Source organism: Phlebotomus papatasi, chromosome 3 (assembly GCF_024763615.1).
Source record: "Phlebotomus papatasi isolate M1 chromosome 3, Ppap_2.1, whole genome shotgun sequence".
Classification (NCBI taxonomy): Eukaryota; Metazoa; Arthropoda; class Insecta; order Diptera; family Psychodidae; genus Phlebotomus; species Phlebotomus papatasi.
The window spans coordinates 45057726-45078135 of NC_077224.1; the positions used below are offsets into that span (position 1 = coordinate 45057726).

The 20410-nt window shown below is 35.5% G+C and overlaps 1 protein-coding gene across 2 annotated transcripts; it reads right to left on the reverse strand.

Moving 5' to 3' along the window:
• Positions 1–7816: 7816 nt before the first annotated feature.
• LOC129807946 (mediator of RNA polymerase II transcription subunit 15) lies at positions 7817–19400 on the reverse strand. 2 transcript variants are annotated; one of them, XM_055857565.1, is made up of 5 exons: positions 19220–19400; positions 18985–19124; positions 18661–18884; positions 12435–13935; positions 7817–8168 (listed from the first exon to the last, which is right to left on the reverse strand). In XM_055857565.1, exons 1-5 carry the CDS (start codon positions 19276–19278, stop codon positions 7945–7947), a joined length of 2148 nt encoding a protein of 715 aa, XP_055713540.1. In that variant the 5' UTR covers positions 19279–19400; the 3' UTR covers positions 7817–7944. The 2 variants fall into 2 exon arrangements, with proteins under 2 accessions (XP_055713540.1, XP_055713539.1); XM_055857564.1 differs by having other exon boundaries at positions 12435–13950.
• Positions 19401–20410: the final 1010 nt, after the last annotated feature.

Genomic DNA, 20410 nt, shown 5'->3' on the forward strand with positions numbered 1-20410 from the left:
CAAGCAATAAACTCAGTTATTGAGTTACGTTTAAAAAATTTTTTGATCATAAAAATCGGTCCAACATGGTCTTATTAAAATAAAACCAAGCCAGCACTCACCATATTACCTATAAAATATGTGCAATTTTTCGTCAATTACTATTTTAGTTAGACATGTACATAATGGGTTAACTTCAAAACTGGAATGATCAATGCTCGAACAGGAGGGTTTATGTTTCGTAGATTAATATTCAAACCTCTTTTTGATGTCCCAAGGTTATCACTTGCACGTAAAGTCAGTCGACTTAATTCTTTTGCTCAGTCCCTAGACAGATACGAAAACTGGATTTAGGTAGATTGACTTAATGATCACTGAGCTAATAAGCGTTAACCGTAAACAAATTTCCTGGTTCAATGATTCTTTCAACAGGGGTTTCAAACTAAAATGTTCTTATTTTGTATTTACCACACTTGGAAAATATTCATTGCTAATGAACTTTGCATCATTTTCTTAATATAATGGAAAACAACATTTTGAAATCATTTAACAAGGGGAAACATAATGTTATAACTGCGCAATATAAATGGAACTTGTTTGCCAAAAACGTGTCGATTTTATTGATTCAAAATAATAAATCTCATTGAACCCAGAAGCTTGATATATTTAAGAAAAATCAGAACAAATTAAAGTAAAAGTAGAAGTTCTGTATTACATCAAAGTTTCTTACTTTTATTCTATTAATAATATCGTGAGTAAGTGATCTTAAAGCGATTTTACATAAAACTTAAATCGCTATAAAATTATTTTTAAAGTATATAGGTCTATTAATCATTTAATTTCACAATATTTTCTTAAAGTAAGAGGAGGTGTTTATGGGAAGACCTGTGTTAGAAGCTCTGTGGAAAAGTGCCAAAGAATTTTGATAGCAAAAATAATACGGTTCATGATCATTTCTCATGAACGTGATCACATATTTTCGGCTCAATTGCCATGCACAAAATTTTCGCAAAATGTGAAAACAATTACTTTGTAAGACAAGTCATATTTCACATGATTCTATTGATTTTATTTTTTATGCAATATCACTTATTAAAAGTCTCAGTTTGAGATGTTATATTGAAGAACTTGGAACTTGACTCGTGTGGGAATAAAGTCCAGACGCTAATGACCTTAAAATTAATTCAAGACCAACGACAGTTTATTTCTTCCTCTCTTCATTTCTCTATATTATTGCTCTTGTCGCTTCTTTAGCAATTATTATTTTTAGAATTTAAAAGCTGACTTGTTGATATTTTCTAGCACAACCAATTGAATTTTGATCGATCAGACAAAATTGCTTGAAAGGTCATTTTCCATCTTTTTCCTCACAAACGTGCAACTGTTTAAATTGATTGGAGAAGAAAAACAATTTCTTTTATTTTGAAATAGTAAGTCATAGGATTTTTTTTTACAAATTTACATATTTCGATGATATGATATTAATTTATTCCGATCGAACGGCTAAAAGCTTTAGTAAACTGGATGAGTTGAAAACGTGACTTCACACACATAAGACAGTGTTAAATATTCAGTAAAATGTTGATAGTGAAGTCCGAAGAAAACAGAAAACTAGAAAATTCCTGCTCAACAATGTTATATGCGAAAAAAAAATCCATCAATGACTTAAATATCGATCTCTAGTCACATCAAGAGCCCGAAACGAATAAAAAAATCAGCAATCCTTTGAAAGCCACCAAAGCTACTCAACATTCATCAAATTGGCTACCGATAGTGTCAATTAGGGGTCTCAATTGGCTTGGGAAAGTACTTGAGGAGCCGTATTCACAATCGAAATTCACGCGCCTGATATCAACGACACTCTCTGCCTGATAACGCCAGACAATGATGTTAGAGGACCCGTGGGTGGCTTTCTCAACAAGGCAGTTGTGCTGAAGAAGTCAGCAGAAACTAAGTGTGAGAGACACAGAAATAAATCAGAGATCGTGGGGAAATTCCACTTGTCACATTGTGAGACTTTCCTCACAGCAAATATTTGTACAGAAATTTGTAATGATATGCCCTCCCGATAGTGATCGTTTATCATTTTTGGAGACAAGACCCAGCACGTGCCTCCCTTCATGCATTAGAGCCTGGTCCTTTGCATTCATCACAAAATCAGACTATTTCTGGAGTAATTCGGTGTGGTCCAATGGAAAAATTATATAAAATTATTGACTCAAAAATAATTATAGAGAACATGAAGAGAAGTATATAATCTAATCTACTTCATTAGCATTATTTACAGTAGAAAGTCACACGCACTGTCACGAGAAATTCTTCTAGACAATGCTTGTTTTGACACTAATTGTTTGATTTGAATCTCTGTTAATTTAGCCGAAAAGTAATTTATTTAACCTACATGTTCCCTGGTTTTTAAAACTGAACTCATTTTAATCGCATTACGTAACCTTCTAATGAATTTCAAATACTAAATTGCATAAATTAAATATTCATTTAAGAAAGCTGAAATTTTAGCTTAATTCTGCTGAATTTCTAGCTAAACTTACGATAGTTTGGGCGATTAGTTAAAACCCACCCAAAACTATACTTCGATTAGAATGGCGTACGATAAGGTACTTCTGGGTTAGAGAAATCACTCGTCGCGATCCAGTGAAAAGGTGAGGAGCTAAGGATCGAGAAACTCCTTCTTCGTTTTGAAAATTCACGAGTGAAGAAAGATTCTCCAGAAAAGCCATGTATAATACGAGCTTCAGACCTATGGCTTAGCCATCTGGCTTAACTCCTCTAATTCCTTATCAGGCGTGATTTTTTTTTGGGAAATTGTTGTTTATGATTGGATATTAAGGCCAAATAATTTATTAGATTTTGAAAAATCAATAAAATTGCTTGTTATTTAGATTTTTGAGACCTTCGGGTACTAAGCTAAACCTCTAGTCTGAAGCCGACATAAGCCATTGTATGGAGTGGTCTACCTCAGAGCAGGCCTAGTACAAGGTGATTGAAACAAAGGCAAGATCATGCCTGAAATTGTCTTAAGATTGTCTTAGAACTTTTTCGTTTTTCGTAAAGACCTCCATACTTTATCATAATCAATATTTAGACACAAGTAAACTTTTGCGCTCTTTTCGCATTCAAAATGCGGAACTGCATCTTAAAAACATGGGAAAAGTTTCCGATTTCACGGTTTTCTTAGTTTAAATATGAAATACACTTATGAGCATTGAAAACTTTTTTAGTTGCGTTCTCTCAGACAAAAATTACGACCTGTAGATTTCCCATCAATTTAGGGTGGTAAACTATTCATAAGTCTACTATTTTGCGATAGTTTTTTCTCCAAAAAAGAATACTTAAAAGTACTTTAGATATTTGTAAACTGTAAACCTATCCTAAAAATTTCATAAAGCTCATTTTCGGCCTCCTAATTAGGGGTACCGCCATGTACTGCCTTAAGTGGCAGTAACGTCTCTCTCTACTCGATCCACTCGATCAGTAAGGGAATTCTGTAATCGTATGGCATGTGACAAATTCAGAATTTTTATTGTGGTAAATTCGGGAAAATTACACTGGTAAAAATAAAAGGATTAAATTAACGGGTCCCGGTCAAAATCCCGAACGCCAAAATCCCGAATTCTTAAAAGTGTCATAAGCTACTTCCGCGATTGCATCCGCGATTGCATCCGCGCTTGCTGGAGGCAAAGGGAAATCTTCTGTGTCTTGGGAAATTATTCTAAACATTTCCCTCCATATAATTTAATCCCTTTCACGATTTTGAACATAAGGGATTTTGGCTGCCACTGAAATTAACATGTTCTATTATGATAAATATCCATTCAAAGTTTGAAATTTGATCCATCCTTTGCAAAAGGATCAAATTTTGATCAATTTGATCCATTTATTTTTACCAGTGTATTCGAAAATGCTATTCACGTGAATTACTGAGAGCTTCACAGAGCTCCTTACAATAACGATTTGATGTAGACTGACATATAACATTGTCCTGCTCCCAAATTTAGCATCAATACAATATTATTATATTTCTACAGACTTGTCCTAGAGGCCTCTCACAAAACTCTCCTTGAGCTCTGGCACCATTCCTCCAGCTCCCCCCAGTCCAAAACCCCAAGCTTTTTAAAGACACTGTCCACTTTCCTTCTACTTTCTCCTCGTATATTCATTTTGCTAGCATTCCTTGGACGTGCCAGATACAGCTGATTAGACAGATTTTATAGAGAAATAGTACATAGGATGATTGAGAAATATTGATCCTTGCAATTTTGGCAGCAACTTAATAAAAATCACACTTTTTTGTCTAAAAAATTGACTTTAATAAATGCAATTGTTTATCAATCCTTAAAATCCTATGTACTTCTCTAGGGAACCTATTATATGCAACTCCTGAAAATTGATCCTGTTCTATTGCTCGTTTGTATTGAAAGTCTGTTTTTTTTTAGAAAAACGCGTTTAAAGTTTTTGCAATGTCTACAAAACGCAGTTTTCTGTAGTTTTTCTTCGGAGTATTTCAATCGCACAAATAATGACTTAGGACATCATGTCTGTGACCCTAATAGTTGTGTGATCACAATTAATAATCTCATTCTGAAGGTGTTTGGAGCAAATAAATGTCGCGCCTTGCCATACGATTGTGCCATCCTGTATCCACGTCGAAATGCTTGGCAATCAGTTAACCAAAAGATTAACGATCGACTACCCGACGAAGGACGAAGATACAGAGCCATCAACAGGATCGTTGATGAGGATGACCAAGTCCGAATGAAATATAGGGAAAGGTGCCCATGCTATGCACGGTCGCAGTCCAAAGCTTCATAATGACTAAATTTTTCCTATATTTTTCAATAAATGTGACTCATCGCACTCATATTTTAAAAAGTAGGGGAAGTATCCTGTTTTTTTTTTAATATATTGCGGAGTGACATTTATTCAGAAACATAGGAAAAATTTAGTCATTACGAAGCTTGGAACCGTGCAAAGCATGGGCACTTTCCCCTAGTGACGGGTTTCTTAATGCTAAAATCTTGAAGGACTTGCACCCCAGGTGCTTCTGCTCAAGAAGGGATCTGTCATCATACTCATTCGAAATCTGGACACCAAAAGTCCGGACAACAAAAAGTATGTCCGGTGTTCTTAATGGGGGGATGAATGTGGCAAAGCGTTTTCTGGACATTTGTAAAGCATTTGATACGGTAAACCATAGTTTGCTTATGAGAAAGTTGAATGCTTTTGGTGTACGGGGCCTGGCGAGTAAATGGTTTTGCTCTTATCTCTCCCGAAGACAGCAGTGCGTGAGGGTGGGTTCTGAGAAGAGCTCTTTTTTGTATTTAGAATCTGATGTGCCTCAGGGGTCCATACTAGGGCCTATTCTCTTTATAATCTGCCTCAACGACATGTAGTGGTTCTGCGTGGGGTGCCAACTGCATATGCGGATGATTTGGCTATAACGTACTCGGGATCTAGCATGGAAGATGTGAATCATGACTTTATCTCGCTTAAATTGTGGTTTGAATATCACAAATTTGACTTTGACTAACACTTCTATTAAATTATTAGGTAGCTTATCATCAATTATTGATAATTACGTGATAATTGTACGTACAGTAGATTCTCTCTCAATCGGGCATATAGGGCAAAATGTCATCCAAATTATTGAGAGATTTGGGTATCAAAATCATTGTAAATTTCACAAAAAGCGCTCAAATATAAAGAATCACGATAAAACAAGAGGAACTCCAGCGAATTTGAACAAATTTGCTTGAAAATAAAATGTGAAAATTGCCAACAAAATTTTGCGCCCGATTGAAGAAAAACCGTTTGAGCGAGAGTATACTGTCAGTCTCTTAAGAAAAATAAAAGAAAATTCACATTATTCGAAGGCATGAACGTTCGAAGGGAGAGTACTTTCCCCTATCTTCAACGCACCACGGCTTTTAAAATAATACAGATTTCATTTTTTTAAAATAAATTTTATTTATTACAATACACAATCTCTTAAAAAAACTGGGAATTGTCCAACCATCAGGAACTCTTTTTGACACTTTCCATCAGGGAAATTTTGGGGAAAGGTATCTGCAACTCATTTACCATAATTCTGATCGTATCCTGGAGCTCAGATTTAATAACACGGAATCCGCTTTCGGCTCATTTCATAAGTTTCCTCAAGCTTAGATTATTTTCCTTAACTCAATACAGGTTTACGAGTGAATGTTCCTTCTGTTTGTCTTCTGGAAAGTTTATCATTCAGGGTTACTCTGGGTATTCTATACTCTGCAAATATTTTTCTAGATCTAGATACAGTCAAGTGTGCTAATTCGGGCGCTTTGCTATCTGGATCATTTATGACTAATCCACTTAAAATAATATTTTTTTATTTTTATTTCCGTAATATACTCTCTACGGTCACTACAGTAACATAATATACAGTAGTCTCTCACTCAATCGGCTCTTTTTCAATCGGGCGAAAAATTTTGTTGACAATTTTCACGTTTAATTATGAAGCTAATTTGCTCAAATTCGCTATAGTTCTTCCTATTTTATCGTGATTCTTTATAATTGAGCGCTTTTTGTGGAATTTACAAAGGATTTGACCCCCAAATCTATCGATAAACCGGATGACATTTCGCCCCATATTCCCGATTGAGAGAGAGTCTACTGTAACTATTCAACTTTGAGAAAAAGCAAAAATAATATTTTTATCCATTAAATAAGTGAGTGTAATCGACTCATTTTAATCTTGTGCCAGTTGGGTTCTTCACTAAAAATTTTCTAGCAGGGATATTTTTGTTAATGACTGGTTGATTGAAAACATTTATTGTTTTTTCCTTGTGAAAAAAGTATTCAAATCGAAAGGTTTAATTAAAAGTGAAGTGCAATCATTCCCTTACAAGGTGAGTAGATCGATTTTCATGAAATAATAATATTTTATAAAGAAATTAGTGAATTTATTATTATTTTCTCGTTTTAATATGCTTGTAAATTGAGTGATCCAATTAAAATACCATTTCATCCAATTAGCGAAAAGGCGACCCAGTTAGTGCATTCTGACTTATTTCAGTATTATCATTATTTTATAAATTTTCTTTAACATTTTTGATATTTTTTTTTATATTATGTTTCTGAATGAAACAGTGAATAATTCTATGGATTTAGAAGAAGTAAAAAAGAATTTCATCAGTCCAAAAACAAGCGTTTAAGTAGCACTCTTCGGAAAATGATCCAGTTACCCCATCTTACTCTAGAGGATTCGCAACGCATTTTTCAGTGCTTCCTTTAAATATTGCAGTTCACCATTTTGACAATTTCCAAAACCGAATTTAATTATTAATTTCTTTTCTTTCTTTTTTTTGTATTGTTACCAAAATACTTTTTTTCGTTCAAGAACAAAATTTTTGAATATTTAAAGAAAGTAAGGAAATTGAGCATTTTTCACATTACTTTTTAGCCTCATTTCCCAAAAATGCATCATTTTCAACCAAAATACCAGAAAACCGCGATTTATCGGTTGTTTTGCAAAACAAATAAAGAACTCCAATGTAATGAGAAAGCTCCCAAGAAATCGCACTTACTGTGAAATTTCCTTTGGCAATGAATCACTTTAATTCACTGTTTATATTATTTTCTCATTTTGCTCTTTAAAAATGTGAAGAAAAATCAATTTGAGTTTTCCACTTACGACCTTGTGCATTTGAAACATTTCCAAAACACGTCACTCCGCTTCATGGAATGACACAAACATGCAATAAGGGTAATGAATAAGAGGTGAAAACTTGGATGGAAGCAACATAGGAACATTTAAGATATCATTTTCACTTTAATTGAAAGATTTTCTTTTTTTCTGGGTATTCAAGTATTCTTTATTGGTCCTAAATTCTATATCATATTTTTTCAATATATTTTTCATAATTTCTTCTTTGCCATGTTTTCCTGGTTACTTCCTCGATGAGTATCACTTTAGATCCCAAGAAGAACAGTTGTTTGACTTGGATTAACAACAACAGGAGCACAAGCTTGTCTGACGGACATCTCCCAAGTGTCCAAAAGATGAGAAAGGGAAAATTGCCTTGGTAGCTTTGAGATCCTAGCCGTAAGAGCCTTCTGAACAGCCACAAGGAAGGGCGTTGCATTGTATTCCTGCTCCATGAGATTGCAAGTTGGGGCGGTTGATGGGTAATCGTCTAGTTCAGAATAGAGTACAAAAATTTACGTCATTGACGCTAAAAATCCAACCATACCGATACGCAAAATAATAAAGAAAACACTGAGTTAGTGGTCTGAAAATTGCACCATTGCATAATGAATAAAGTTTTTCCATCTGCTGGCAAACACGATTGCTCCAAAACGTGCTATTGTAAGACAAGAAAATTTTGTTGTTTTTTTTTCGCCAAGTAATACTTCATGATAAGTTTTTATCAATTCTAAGTGTTTACACTGAGTTGAATTTAGGACAGAATAAATATTTTTACACACACTCTTTTTTTTTCCTGTCTCTATAAATATAAATACATTTTATTATTCTTTGTTCTTCTTATCAATTTTATTTTAAACCTCCGAGATTTCCATCTAGCTAGCTTGATAATAAATCAGACAGAAGGATATATTTTTATTAAGAACACTTTTTAATTACCAAATTCTTCGTTATAAATAGAAGAAGAAAAAAACAAAATGTTGCAGAAAGTAGGCGTTTCTTTTCAAATCAAAATTTGTGTGAAATGCATCTAGTTAGCAACGCTTTGAAATTAAATGCATACGAGAAAGAATCGAGGAAAGAATAGCCCTGTGATAACAATGTAGAGCAAACACTTCACTGAGTCTTTTGCCTTGATATTAGACAGGCCATTGACTATCTCTTAAGCGACCTCCAGACATTTATTTATGCAACTAATTAGTGAAATTTGACACATGAAAAAAATTTATATGAAACTCTATACTTCATGTGAGCAACTCATACCCACCATTCAGCCAATAGGTAGGGGAGACTGAGGCAAAGTCACTGTGATGTGCGAAACCCTTAATCCAAAAAGTATGTATTAAGCAATAATTGATTTGGCAAAAATTGTATTGACGGAGACGAATAAAGTTCAGTTACCACTTGGCATTCCCATCGGAAACAAGTGTTTTAATTACAAACCACCAAATCACAAAACGATTTTTTTATTTTTTTACAAGCTACCCGAGCGCCCCAGAAATTTCTAATTAGCGCAGTTTTATAGGAAATTTACTGATCTACAACTTTCTGAAAGTCATTTTTCTCTACTTTGTAAGGAAATATACATTTATAGAACCGTTTTCTTAAAAGAAATTTTGAGATCATTTTCAAAAATGCTGGGACAAATAGTACCAAGCGTACCAGGCATGGAGTGTTATCATATTTTGATTTGCTTTATTACGGGCTTCCGTAAATTTAAAAAATCTCTGCTAAAAATACCTAGGTGACATATGTTACATATTTTCATAGGAAATTTATTCCTACCATTGTAAAACACAATTTTCTCTAATTGGACAAGAAAAACGCTTTTTGAGCTATTTTAGAAAAAAATACACACAAGGGACTGTAAATCGTTTAACCAATGTAAACCACAATCGGCGACACATGGCAATGACGTTTCTTTTCACAGTGAGGCATCTGAAATTGTTTCGGTTTTTCCTACTTTTTGCTCCATACCTTTTGTTACTTTTTACTCCAAGTGGCCATTTTTAATAAAAGGATTTCTGGAGAAAAGAACTTTCGTGAAATTCTAAAATAGCGGATTCGTATACAAAGAATCCAAAGTATTTAGGAAATATTCATCAATGCATCAATTTTAAAAATGGCCTGAATTCTAAGACCAAGATCAAGATCAAAATTTCAATCTGTCGAATATTTCCAAGATCAAGATTTCTTACAGTAGAGTTTCGCTATAGGACATATTTGGTTCCAGATTTGACACTTGGGTCGCACTATAGTCCATGTCATTTTTTTAAAATTATCAACGACTTTTAGTATTGAAATTGCTCGATGGCTCCCACTTTCTTTGCGATTGTGGTACTTGTCCTCGCTCTCTTCATAAAAAAAAAATTGCCAAAAATATTAAAATAAGTATTATGGCAATATTGCATGTCGCGTACTAAAAAACATAACCTAACTTAAAATCAGTGTTTTGAAATCAACGGTCGATAAATTGTGGACTATAGAGCGATGGCCTATAGCGAGACTCTACTGTATTCTGACGCGAAGCATTTATGAAACTTAAAATTCTCAGCTAAGAACTAAGATTTCAAGATTTTCCACACTTAACGAAACGTCATTTCTGTCAAATATCTTCATTCTTTGCCGAATTTGTTGAAATTTCGCCAAATAAATTAGAAAAAATAATTATAGGTTATATTAAATAATATATGACAGGCCAATCGGGAATAAAAGAAATGCAAAAAAAAACTTATGCAAGATGTCATTCTTTTGCAGATATTCTCAGGGTGTTGTACTTCGAAACGTACATCTAGAACGTTTTGAACCATTACGATTAAATTACAAGATCAAACATAGCAATTTTCATACTCATTCTCTTTTTGTATCATCTCTTAATAGAAACACTCCCCGTCAAAAACGATTTCCGCATAAAACTCTTCAAATTGTTACTAGGGTAAATTAAGTTAATTCAAAACCTGCTCCAAATGGATATTTTTCGTTACTCCAAATGGGAACGTCATTGTTTTCATGATAAATACAGTACTGAATTATTATATTTATATATTTTCTATACCACAGTTTCATTATTTAGTTAATTTTGCTCCAAATAAAGCGAAAATCCATTCATATTCACAAATTTTAATTTGTTAATTTCCCAGAAAAATTAAAAGTGTACCTTTTCACCATCGAATTTTTCATCGATCGACCATGTTTTCCAATGAAAAACACAATAAGGTGACTGTTGTTTATTCGTTTTGTTTAACATTTCATGTCATATTTCTGGCTAATTTTAGTTAAATTAAGTGCTAATCTTTATTGTTAACGATACGTGAAGTTTTCAAATGAAATAATTACCTTTCGTGAACAAAAAGGGTTCTTTCTGAAGTGTCTGCAAATGCTTCAATAGGAAACACCGTAAATATGATTTTTTGGAGAGATTTTCTTATTGTTTTAGATGGGAAAGGAGAAAAGACCAGGAATAAGAGCAAATCCTGCACTCAGGAGCAACTCAACAAGGTTTTGGAAGACTTTCGTCGCGGTTTCACTTATACTGTTTGTCTCCAATTAGAAAATTTCTCTTGTCTCCATTTGGATTAATTTGTTTCAAATAGAAGCATTTTGCACTCGTGTATTTTTTTTTGTATTTAAGAAGTTTTCAAATTATATCTAAAGAATTTTCACTAAACAGTGACATTTTAGAAGAGTCAAGGAGAAAATTTATGTAATTCTCTTACTTAATGCATTGAATCTTCTGTAAAAGTTAAATTGTCTGGAAATGGTTTTGAATTAGGACATTTACCCTATCTTGAAAATTCCAAGCACCTTCGAGAGGTTCTTGGAATTATTTGAAGAACAAGAAATTATTTGAAGAAAACAAGAAATTTTACGTCTTGAAATCTTGAATTATTGGTTCAAGAATTTCAAATCTTGATATCCACACGGTTTGTGTCTTGGATTTCAAGATTCCAAGACATTTGACAGATTTGACATCTTGATCTTGATTTTTTTATTTCAGAATACCAAAATCTTGAAATTTTATTGATCTTGATCTTGATCTCAGAATTGAGACCAATAATTGATATCTTCTGAAAGGAAAATATTTCAAAAATAGGGCTAAAAATTTCGATATTTTTTTTTCTAAATTCCTTGTTCGAATTCTACGAATTTTGCGACATTGAAGGAGGTATATGGAGGCTATCGATGGAAAAAAAATTTAAGCCGCTATCTTATTTATTTTGGAAGATATTGAGTTTTGAAATTTTCTATTTGTGACTTTTTGCCCTAGTCTCCCCTATTATGGAAATGTTTTTTCTGAGACATCCTTGGAGACATCCCAGGGATTTACATTCATAGCAACTAATTGCTTTATATTAAATTAACTTCCAACTGGATATTCTTCCGGAACTTCAATAAAAATTCAAAATTTTAAGGGCATCAAACAAAGAAGAGCGAAAATATTATATATTTAAAATACTTTCGAGTACTTTTTTTTATACATTTTTCGTTTTAGTATGATTTTCTCAAGATTTTCCTTCCCAGAAAAATCGTATTGTAAAAAACTTAAGCCTAGAAATCTAAGAAGATATTAAATTTTTATATTTTTGACTTGTCACATTTTATCTCAGGTTCCACTATTCTTTGATTTAAAGAGATTTCCAGTTTTGTCCTGGGGATTGGTTTTTACGCTAAGACGGCGATGGACTCATGGGAATTGGGTTAAAACAAGAAAATGGTAAATCAATTTAAACCAAGAAAAATATGAATAGGAACTAACCTGGAATACTGACACTGACAGGAGGGACGCAGGGTAGATACTTGTCATCCAGGCAGCAAACCAATTTGATGGTCTTTGTACCAATCTGAGCCGAAGAATCAAGATTTATCTTGAACTTTTGATCGAGTCTGGCAATTTCTCCCTGAAGGATGTGGGGAATCTCGGGACCTGTTGAAGCAGGAGCTTCCTCGGGTGTCGAAAGTCTGGCTTGCTTTGCCGGCGGCGGAAGATTCTTAATGTCCGGCCCAAAAAGGGCTTCTAAGCATGGCCGAAAAGTGCGCTGAAGTGTATGATTCCCAATGGGATTTTGGAGATTGACGCTGACTGCCTCCAGAAGAGGATTGTTGATTGGATGCTCTTTAGCATTGGCTCCTTGTGCACTAACTGGCCCTAGGACATTCGTCTTGAAGTCCATCTTTTCGAGGGCTTTCTCGCACTTTAGCAGCGTTTCCAGAGGGATTCTCTGGTTGGGATTGCAGAGGATTTCCAGAAGCTTATTCATCTTCTGCAAATTCCCATTGTTCTTGTCATTCACCATTCGGGCAATCATACGTTTCAGCGGCTCGATGTACTTTGTCAGCTGCCGGTACTTCTCGCGATAGAGCAAATCCTCTTGCGGATTCAACGGACTGTACACGGAAGCCTGTCCCGGAGTGTTGAGCGTAGAGCTGGGAGATTGCGTAATAACTCCGCCCATGCTCCGTGGCGGTCCCTGAGCCATACTCTGAGGACTCGGTGAGGGTACCATAGCCGGCGATGGAACCATACCCTGCTGATGGGGTTGACCCATGCTAGCCGGAGATGGAACCGAAGGGGATGGACTCTGTCTGAGAAATTGATTTGGCGTCACACTTCGGACCCCCGGGAAAACTCCCCCTTGCTGCGTCATCATCATCTCTGGACCCTTACGAGCCATCTGCTGCATTCCCACTAACTGCCCTGGATTCATCTGACCCGCATTGGGACCCATACCTCCGCCCTGAGTCGTAATAGCCGGATTCATGCCTCCCTGCTGCTGTGGCTGCTGCTGAATCACCACATTGCCCGCTGTGGTCATCGGACCCATCATTCCTGGTCCCATCGGACCACCCATTCCTCCCATCCCGCCAGGATTCATCGGCTGGCCCATACTCACTGGCGTCATGGAATTACCCATTTGACCCTGACTCATTACCGGATTCATACTCATCTGACCCATTCCACCCATCTGACCCATTTGTCCTGGACCTGGTTGCCCTTGAATCCCACCCGGATTCATTTGCATCGGGCCTCCGGGGCCTCCAGGACCACCAGGACCACCTCCTGGGCCCCCACCTGTATTCATTCCTGGACCCATGGACATCTGCCCAGGTCCAGGAGCTCCTCCACCGCCGCCCTGATTCATTCCACCCATTCCCATACCCATCTGCCCACCTCCGGCCATTTGATTGGGCATGGGACCAGGTCCAGTGCCACCTGGACGTTGGTTTGGCATCGATTGCATGCCTTGCATGGGAGGCTGCTGCATTGGGCGTTGCTAGAATGGTGTCAGAAGCCAGAGGACAATCTTCACACAAAAAAAGGATTTAGGCAGAATTTGTCGAGGCGATCAATTCTAATGGAAATCCCAGGGTCGAAGGCATATTCCTTTCATTCTTCATATTAAAAATATTATTTTCCTTTTAAAGAGCTAGAGAAAATATTTATACGAGAAACAGAGCTAAAACATTCTTTTAACTCTTTCGTCTCCTTTGGGACTCTGGGTACCCATGGAAAAAAGAATTTTTTTGGACTATTTAGAATCGATAAAAATCCGATTCTTGTGGATGATTACAAACTATAAGGATGTCCAAATCTAGGATATTTTTTGCAGGACCCCAATTAACTCTTGAGCTAAGATATTTTTGGTCAAAAATCGTGAATTTTCGATTTTCTATTTCCTTGCAGATATTCTGACTTTTTTGATATTTCTAGACCAGAATAAGGAAAAACCTCTCGGGGCCAATAAGTATGATAACTAACAATTACAGATTGCATAAATTCGAAAAACAATTCTTTCTTAAATTTTCAAAAAAACTTGTTCAAACTTTATGGGTACTCTCGTCCACAAAAATCTAGAGGTCAAATGTAAGGTTATCCCGCCAATGCCCGCCATTTGCTTTTTGACACCAACCTTAGTAAGAAAATTCCAAGCGGGAGCGACATTTTTGCCAATCTGGCCGATAATTTTGACATTTGGCAGTGAGGGAGATTGCTTTCAGGGAAGTTTTTCCTATTTTTCCTGATTTTGGTGAATTCTGATTATCCAGGAAGTGTCTTTTATGCTTTTGAGCTTAATGTGCCTACAATAACATCGTGTTGAAAGAAATGTGTTTTAAAGTGTTATGTGAAAATATTTTAAGGAATCTGTTTACAAGCAGGAGCTGGGTGTCTTTTTTTAGCACTTCCTGGACATCCCACAAGGTACTGGTCAATAATTCTTCTTGTTTTAGTGATCAACATTGTAAAGGAGTCATTTGACATACACAAATAGTTTACAAAATCGATAATATTGGTTTTGGGAAAATTGCAGTTTGTCTCCTATTCGTTCTTTTGGGGACGAGAGCACCCATGAGTTTTCCAATTTCCCAGAGGAGGAAAAAATTTTTTCTCTGTAAAAGTATCATATTTGACCACTAAGAGTTACAATAAAGTGAGTTTTACTGAAATTCGTTCGTTGGATATGTTGTGGTCCGGAAAGAGTTAAGAGCTCACAGAACGTGATAGGGTGGAATCACCACTTCTCGCCAGTGCCCCACTTCTCGCCACTTACATTGAAGTCGCTATTTTTCGCAATTTATGAAATAAATGAGTCGCAATTTTTTTGTATTGTTTCTGCTTCTACGCATAGAATCGAAAAATAATAATTATTCGTTTTGGATTCACGATTTTGATCACTTTTTAGAGCAATATTTTAAGCAAGTGCATCGAATCCAACATCTCTTACCAAATGTACTAAGTGTCGTCAAATTTTCATCAGGCCAAAAATACCTATTTGGGTAAATAATTTGTCTATTGAATATTTAATTGCACTTGTGGAATACATAAAATTTGTATTTAGTCAATTAATATTTCATTTTATATTATTTTTGTATAAAAATGAGACATGGCGAGAAGTGGTTACAAATTTTACAAAACTGGCGAAAAGTGGTAAAAAGTGGCGACGAAATGGTTATTTTTGCATTATTAATAAAAATCAGTTTTTTAAGTAGTCCAGCGTTATGTTCTAGGATTATTGTTTTCACGTATCTAGAGCTAATACATCTAAGTAACTTTGTGTCAAATTTGACTTATCTTGTAACAAGGATTCAAAAGTTATGATTAAATGAATTTAATTTTTTCCTAAACATGGCGATAGCCGGTTATTCCACCCTAATTCTTTTGGTTCGCGGGTATACAGTAGACTCTCGCTCAATTGGCTCTTTTTCAATCGGGCGGAAAATTTTGTTAACAATTTTCACGTTTAATTATGAGAGCAAATTTGCTGAAATTCGCTGTAGTTCTTCATATATTATCGTGATTCTTTATAATTGAGCGCTTTTTGTAGAATTTACAAAGGATTTGACGCCCAAATCTATCGATAAACCGGATGACATTTCGCCCCAAATGCCCAATTGGGAGAGAGTCTACTGTATTATTCTGACGAAAATAAAGTTAACATGATATATTTAGAAGTTGCCTAGGTGGATATTTGTTTCATATGTTGAGTGATTGCATAAATTCGTAGGACTTCTAGATGTAAACTTCAACAGATATTTTCTTTTAGAAATATAATATTATTTGTATAACCAAGAATATAGTCCCCATTGATTTTAACACTTTTCTTCGAAAGATGTATAAACTTATCAAGTCCATTTTTTAAGGAACAACCTGTTTTTTTCTTGAAGAAAGTTCGCAAAGTCGGTATTGACAGCTTGAGCATAATACATACATATTCTTGCACACCAAACTGTTCTGCAGAGATTGGTACAAATGATATTCTGAAGGGTCAATATCATTTCATCAGAATATTCCAATTTCTATAGAATTTCATATTCAACTCCTGTCATTTTGACAATTAGTCGCACGATTTAGTGTTGTCATTTTGGAAGATCATGCCCTGTCTTTTCAAGGAAATCGGACGTTTTTATTAATAAAGCGCATTGAATCTAGCGAATTAGGCAAAGTGATTATCTTCTATGACTGTTTCATCGCATTGGAGTAGCTCAAAGTGATTAATTTCCTTGGAATCCCATCAAATTTACAATTTATGCAAATTAGCTTTGCAATTTTTTCCGCTTCATATTGTTCTATTAGATCTATTTCTCATCACCTATCGCTAATCGATCCAGAAAAATTTCTTCATCGCAGTATATCAATAGGTAAATAGCTACATTTCCTAAATGCATACGGTTCCCTTTACTCTTTTCAGTAAAAAAAAAAAGATGTGGCTCCCATGTATCGAGATTTTAAAAATATCAAAGATTTTCTAAATAGCGAAATACGATGAAATTATCGTTGTCCAACATCTTAACAATCTATAAAATTGTTGTTCACAAAATTTCTTCCGCCAGGATACTCACAATATTGCCATCAATATTAGAGGCCGTTTAAAATGGAGTCGATGTTCTTAAGGATAAATTCCTATTATGGAATTTTCCAAGACATCTTTTCCAAGAGCAAGAACATGATCCAAATAAACGCCCAAAATGCTTTTCCGTGGAATTCCATCACTTGGACCCTTCTAAAATTCGTCTAACATTAAATACTGCAAAGTGCAAATGCACCTTTTTGTTGCACATTTTGGAAAACTCCTTCAAAGGACATATCGACCGATATGAAGGATACTCAGCATTAGAGGAATGTAAGACACTATAGTAGTGTCCAGTACAAGCAAAAAAGTAAACATGAATGGTGGACGTGGTACCCCTTAACGACCTGTGTGAAAGTCCTACCAACTTATGCAATCATCATACAAAAAAATAAAGTTGAATTATTCCTAATAACGGGTTTCAAGGTCAAGACTTAAAAAGGCTCTAGAAAGCGTATTTCTCAACCGAATGGTATTAGGTTTTTTCTCGTTAGAAAAGCCTTGCAATTTCTAGAATTTTAGAACGATTCCAGTCGGCTTTGGACCGGTAATGAAGCGAATTTGAACCGATAAGTATTTCAATCCAAAAATCTATTGTTTCACTCTGAAACAGTTTTGGGGTGGCTTTTGAGTGATTTATGAGTCGGTTCAAATCGGTTGAGAACCGCTGAATTATGTGACAGTACTTTTGAGGCATAGCATCTAAGTTGCAAGTTCGAGCATTCCGTAAAGCACAGAACGCTTTGTCATCCCTTTTGTTATTGAATTTTCAATTTTAGAACAATTTTCTGGAACTTGTCAAAATCGGCAGTAAACCATTTTTGATTGAAAAACAGTACGAAAAGGTAGTTCACGGAAAGCTCTATCTTGTGGTTCGGACATTCCGTAAAGCTGTGAGGCTTGTTATCGAGATCTGTCCAAAATTATTCCAATTTCTACTCGGGTTTTCTTTAAACCCTCAACAACTACAGTCTATGAGGCATTAACATTAAAATTATATTTTCTGGTTGATCTTGTCAGTAGTTATACACTTGTCTCAAAGATTAAGCCATGCATGTCCAAATACAAACTATATTATAGTGAAACCGCAAAAGGCTCAGTACAGCAGCTGCTATTTCCCTTTATTTAATTCAGCGATGCCTGAATTTAGTTTCCGATTGACATGCCCGCTGACCTGTTCAAAAAATATTCTTAGAATTACTGTAACTCCGGTTCTAATCATCAGAATTTTATCATTGATGTAGGAAATGAAAGGTTTCGAGAAGAGCTATAAAATCTCCAAATCACTAAACTTTGTACGATCGCCGCTAGGAGCGGTAAGATCGATAAATAACTTTTCGAAATTTCGATGTCGAATATCTCGAAATCCTCATGTCGAAGAAATTTTGGCGAGTAATTTCTGGAAAGGAGACCTTTACCGAGAATAAGTAGCAGCCTACTCCGAATTCTTTTTTTGTTAGCCTTCTGTAGTCAAACAATTTAAAATAGAAAATGACCAGTGATAAACCCAGATAAGCTTATGGTAGCTGAGATTCTTTACAGGCAACCTCGGAATGCTTGCAACTCGGGGTGTTTGCAACTTCCTGAAGCCCATTTAGAATTTAGATCGCCTCGACAGTCAATTGAAGCGATACAAACTTGTGTGAGGGTCTGCAGAAGATTGGAGGCAGGGATGTTGTTGCCTTGAGGCCCTCCTGGACCTCCCATGGGTCCACCTTGAGGTCCTCCCATACCCATCATCTGCTGCTGCGGCCTGGAACCTTGACTGGCCAGGTTTTGCAGAGCATTGATAGGATCTGGCATACCTCCAGCATTGGACACATCTCCTCCTCCTCCGCTGCCCTGCATCTTATTCTTTGTGTCTACAGAATGGCCAGAAAAATTAATATTTAAGTAAGTCTTTGTTCTGCAATAAAGATTGAACCTAATAGAAATAAAAAACTTCCGGATGAAGGTACTTACTCATCTCCCGGACATGCAGAATCAGACGAGCCACAAAACTCAGGTATTCATCCTTATTGCGTGCTTTCACAAATACGTGATTCTCCATTTCAATGCTGCTTTTGGATGTATTCATCCCGGACGTCTGGATGGCTTCATTGCTGCCGGGAAGGTCAGGGAAAGTGAGTGTGAAAGGTAAGTCTCCCAGAATAACGCCATGTTGGCGAAAACTCCATTAAATGATCAATTTACTTACATTTTCGCCACCACATTTTGTCGAAATGATGGGGTACGCCAAGAATTGTCTTCCGTCATGGTTTTTGCACAATTTTCACCAAGTTACCCGTTGAAAAACTAAGGAAAATCCCCACAGCAACAAAAGCACTTTGACAGCCAACTGAGACGGCTGCTACTGCTGCCATCAAGCGGTGAAGACTGCCATCGTTGGAAAGTCATCGACTAGTCAAGACACCGTACTCATCTCATCGAAATCGAAAGGATTTGGCGGGAATCCCCTGTTTCAGTATACCCAAGTAACAATAAAGTTCCTTCACTCACTGATAACTTACCGACATTCCTCAAATATTTCGGTCATACCAATTAATTGAGTCACTGAATGCAACTCATTTTGCTGCGTTCCGTTGGTAAAATTATTTAGCATAAATTACAATAAATTAGAGATAGTGGACAATGAAGTGCATCAGGTGGAAAAAGGTCAACTACTAATTGCTCATGCCCCGTATTAATAACAAGCACAATAATACAAATTCTTGTCCTCAAATTCTATATAGAAACCCCTGAATTATTATTTGGTAAATCGACCGAATTTTACTAATGCGGCGCGTGGGAGACAGTTTGGATTGGAAATATCAAACGAACATGAAAATGATGAAAATTTCCGAATGGTATTTCCAAATATTTAATTAAATGCATGATTCTAATTCATTCTAAATTGAATTATTTAATTGATAAATTAAATAAACACATAGAGGGTTGAATAATATATTATTTAGAAAAATTCTTATCAATTTGTAAAGAAATATTTGTTGGAAAGGAAACGGTAAGTATATTTTTTTAGCTAACTATTCAATTACAGTATAATCTCACTAATTCGGCCTTTTGATCAAGTTACTTTTTAATTCGGGTAGCAGTTACATTTGAAAAAAGTTTGTTATCATTTTTCAAGTTTGATTATAATTATCAAATGAATCAAATATGCTCAATTTTGGCACGGTTTGTCATAGTTTTGATGTAATTTTGCATTATTGAGAGATTTTCATGCAATTTACGTTACACTCGACTCTTCGTTATCCGGCTGACGTGGGGACAAAATGACATTTTGGTTTTTTAAGTCTTGTCAACGTCTTTTTACATTTTCTGTTGTGGGAATTTGTTTTCTGTCGAAAAACAACAGAATTTTCTTTGTGGTGTGTTTATGTTTCATTTC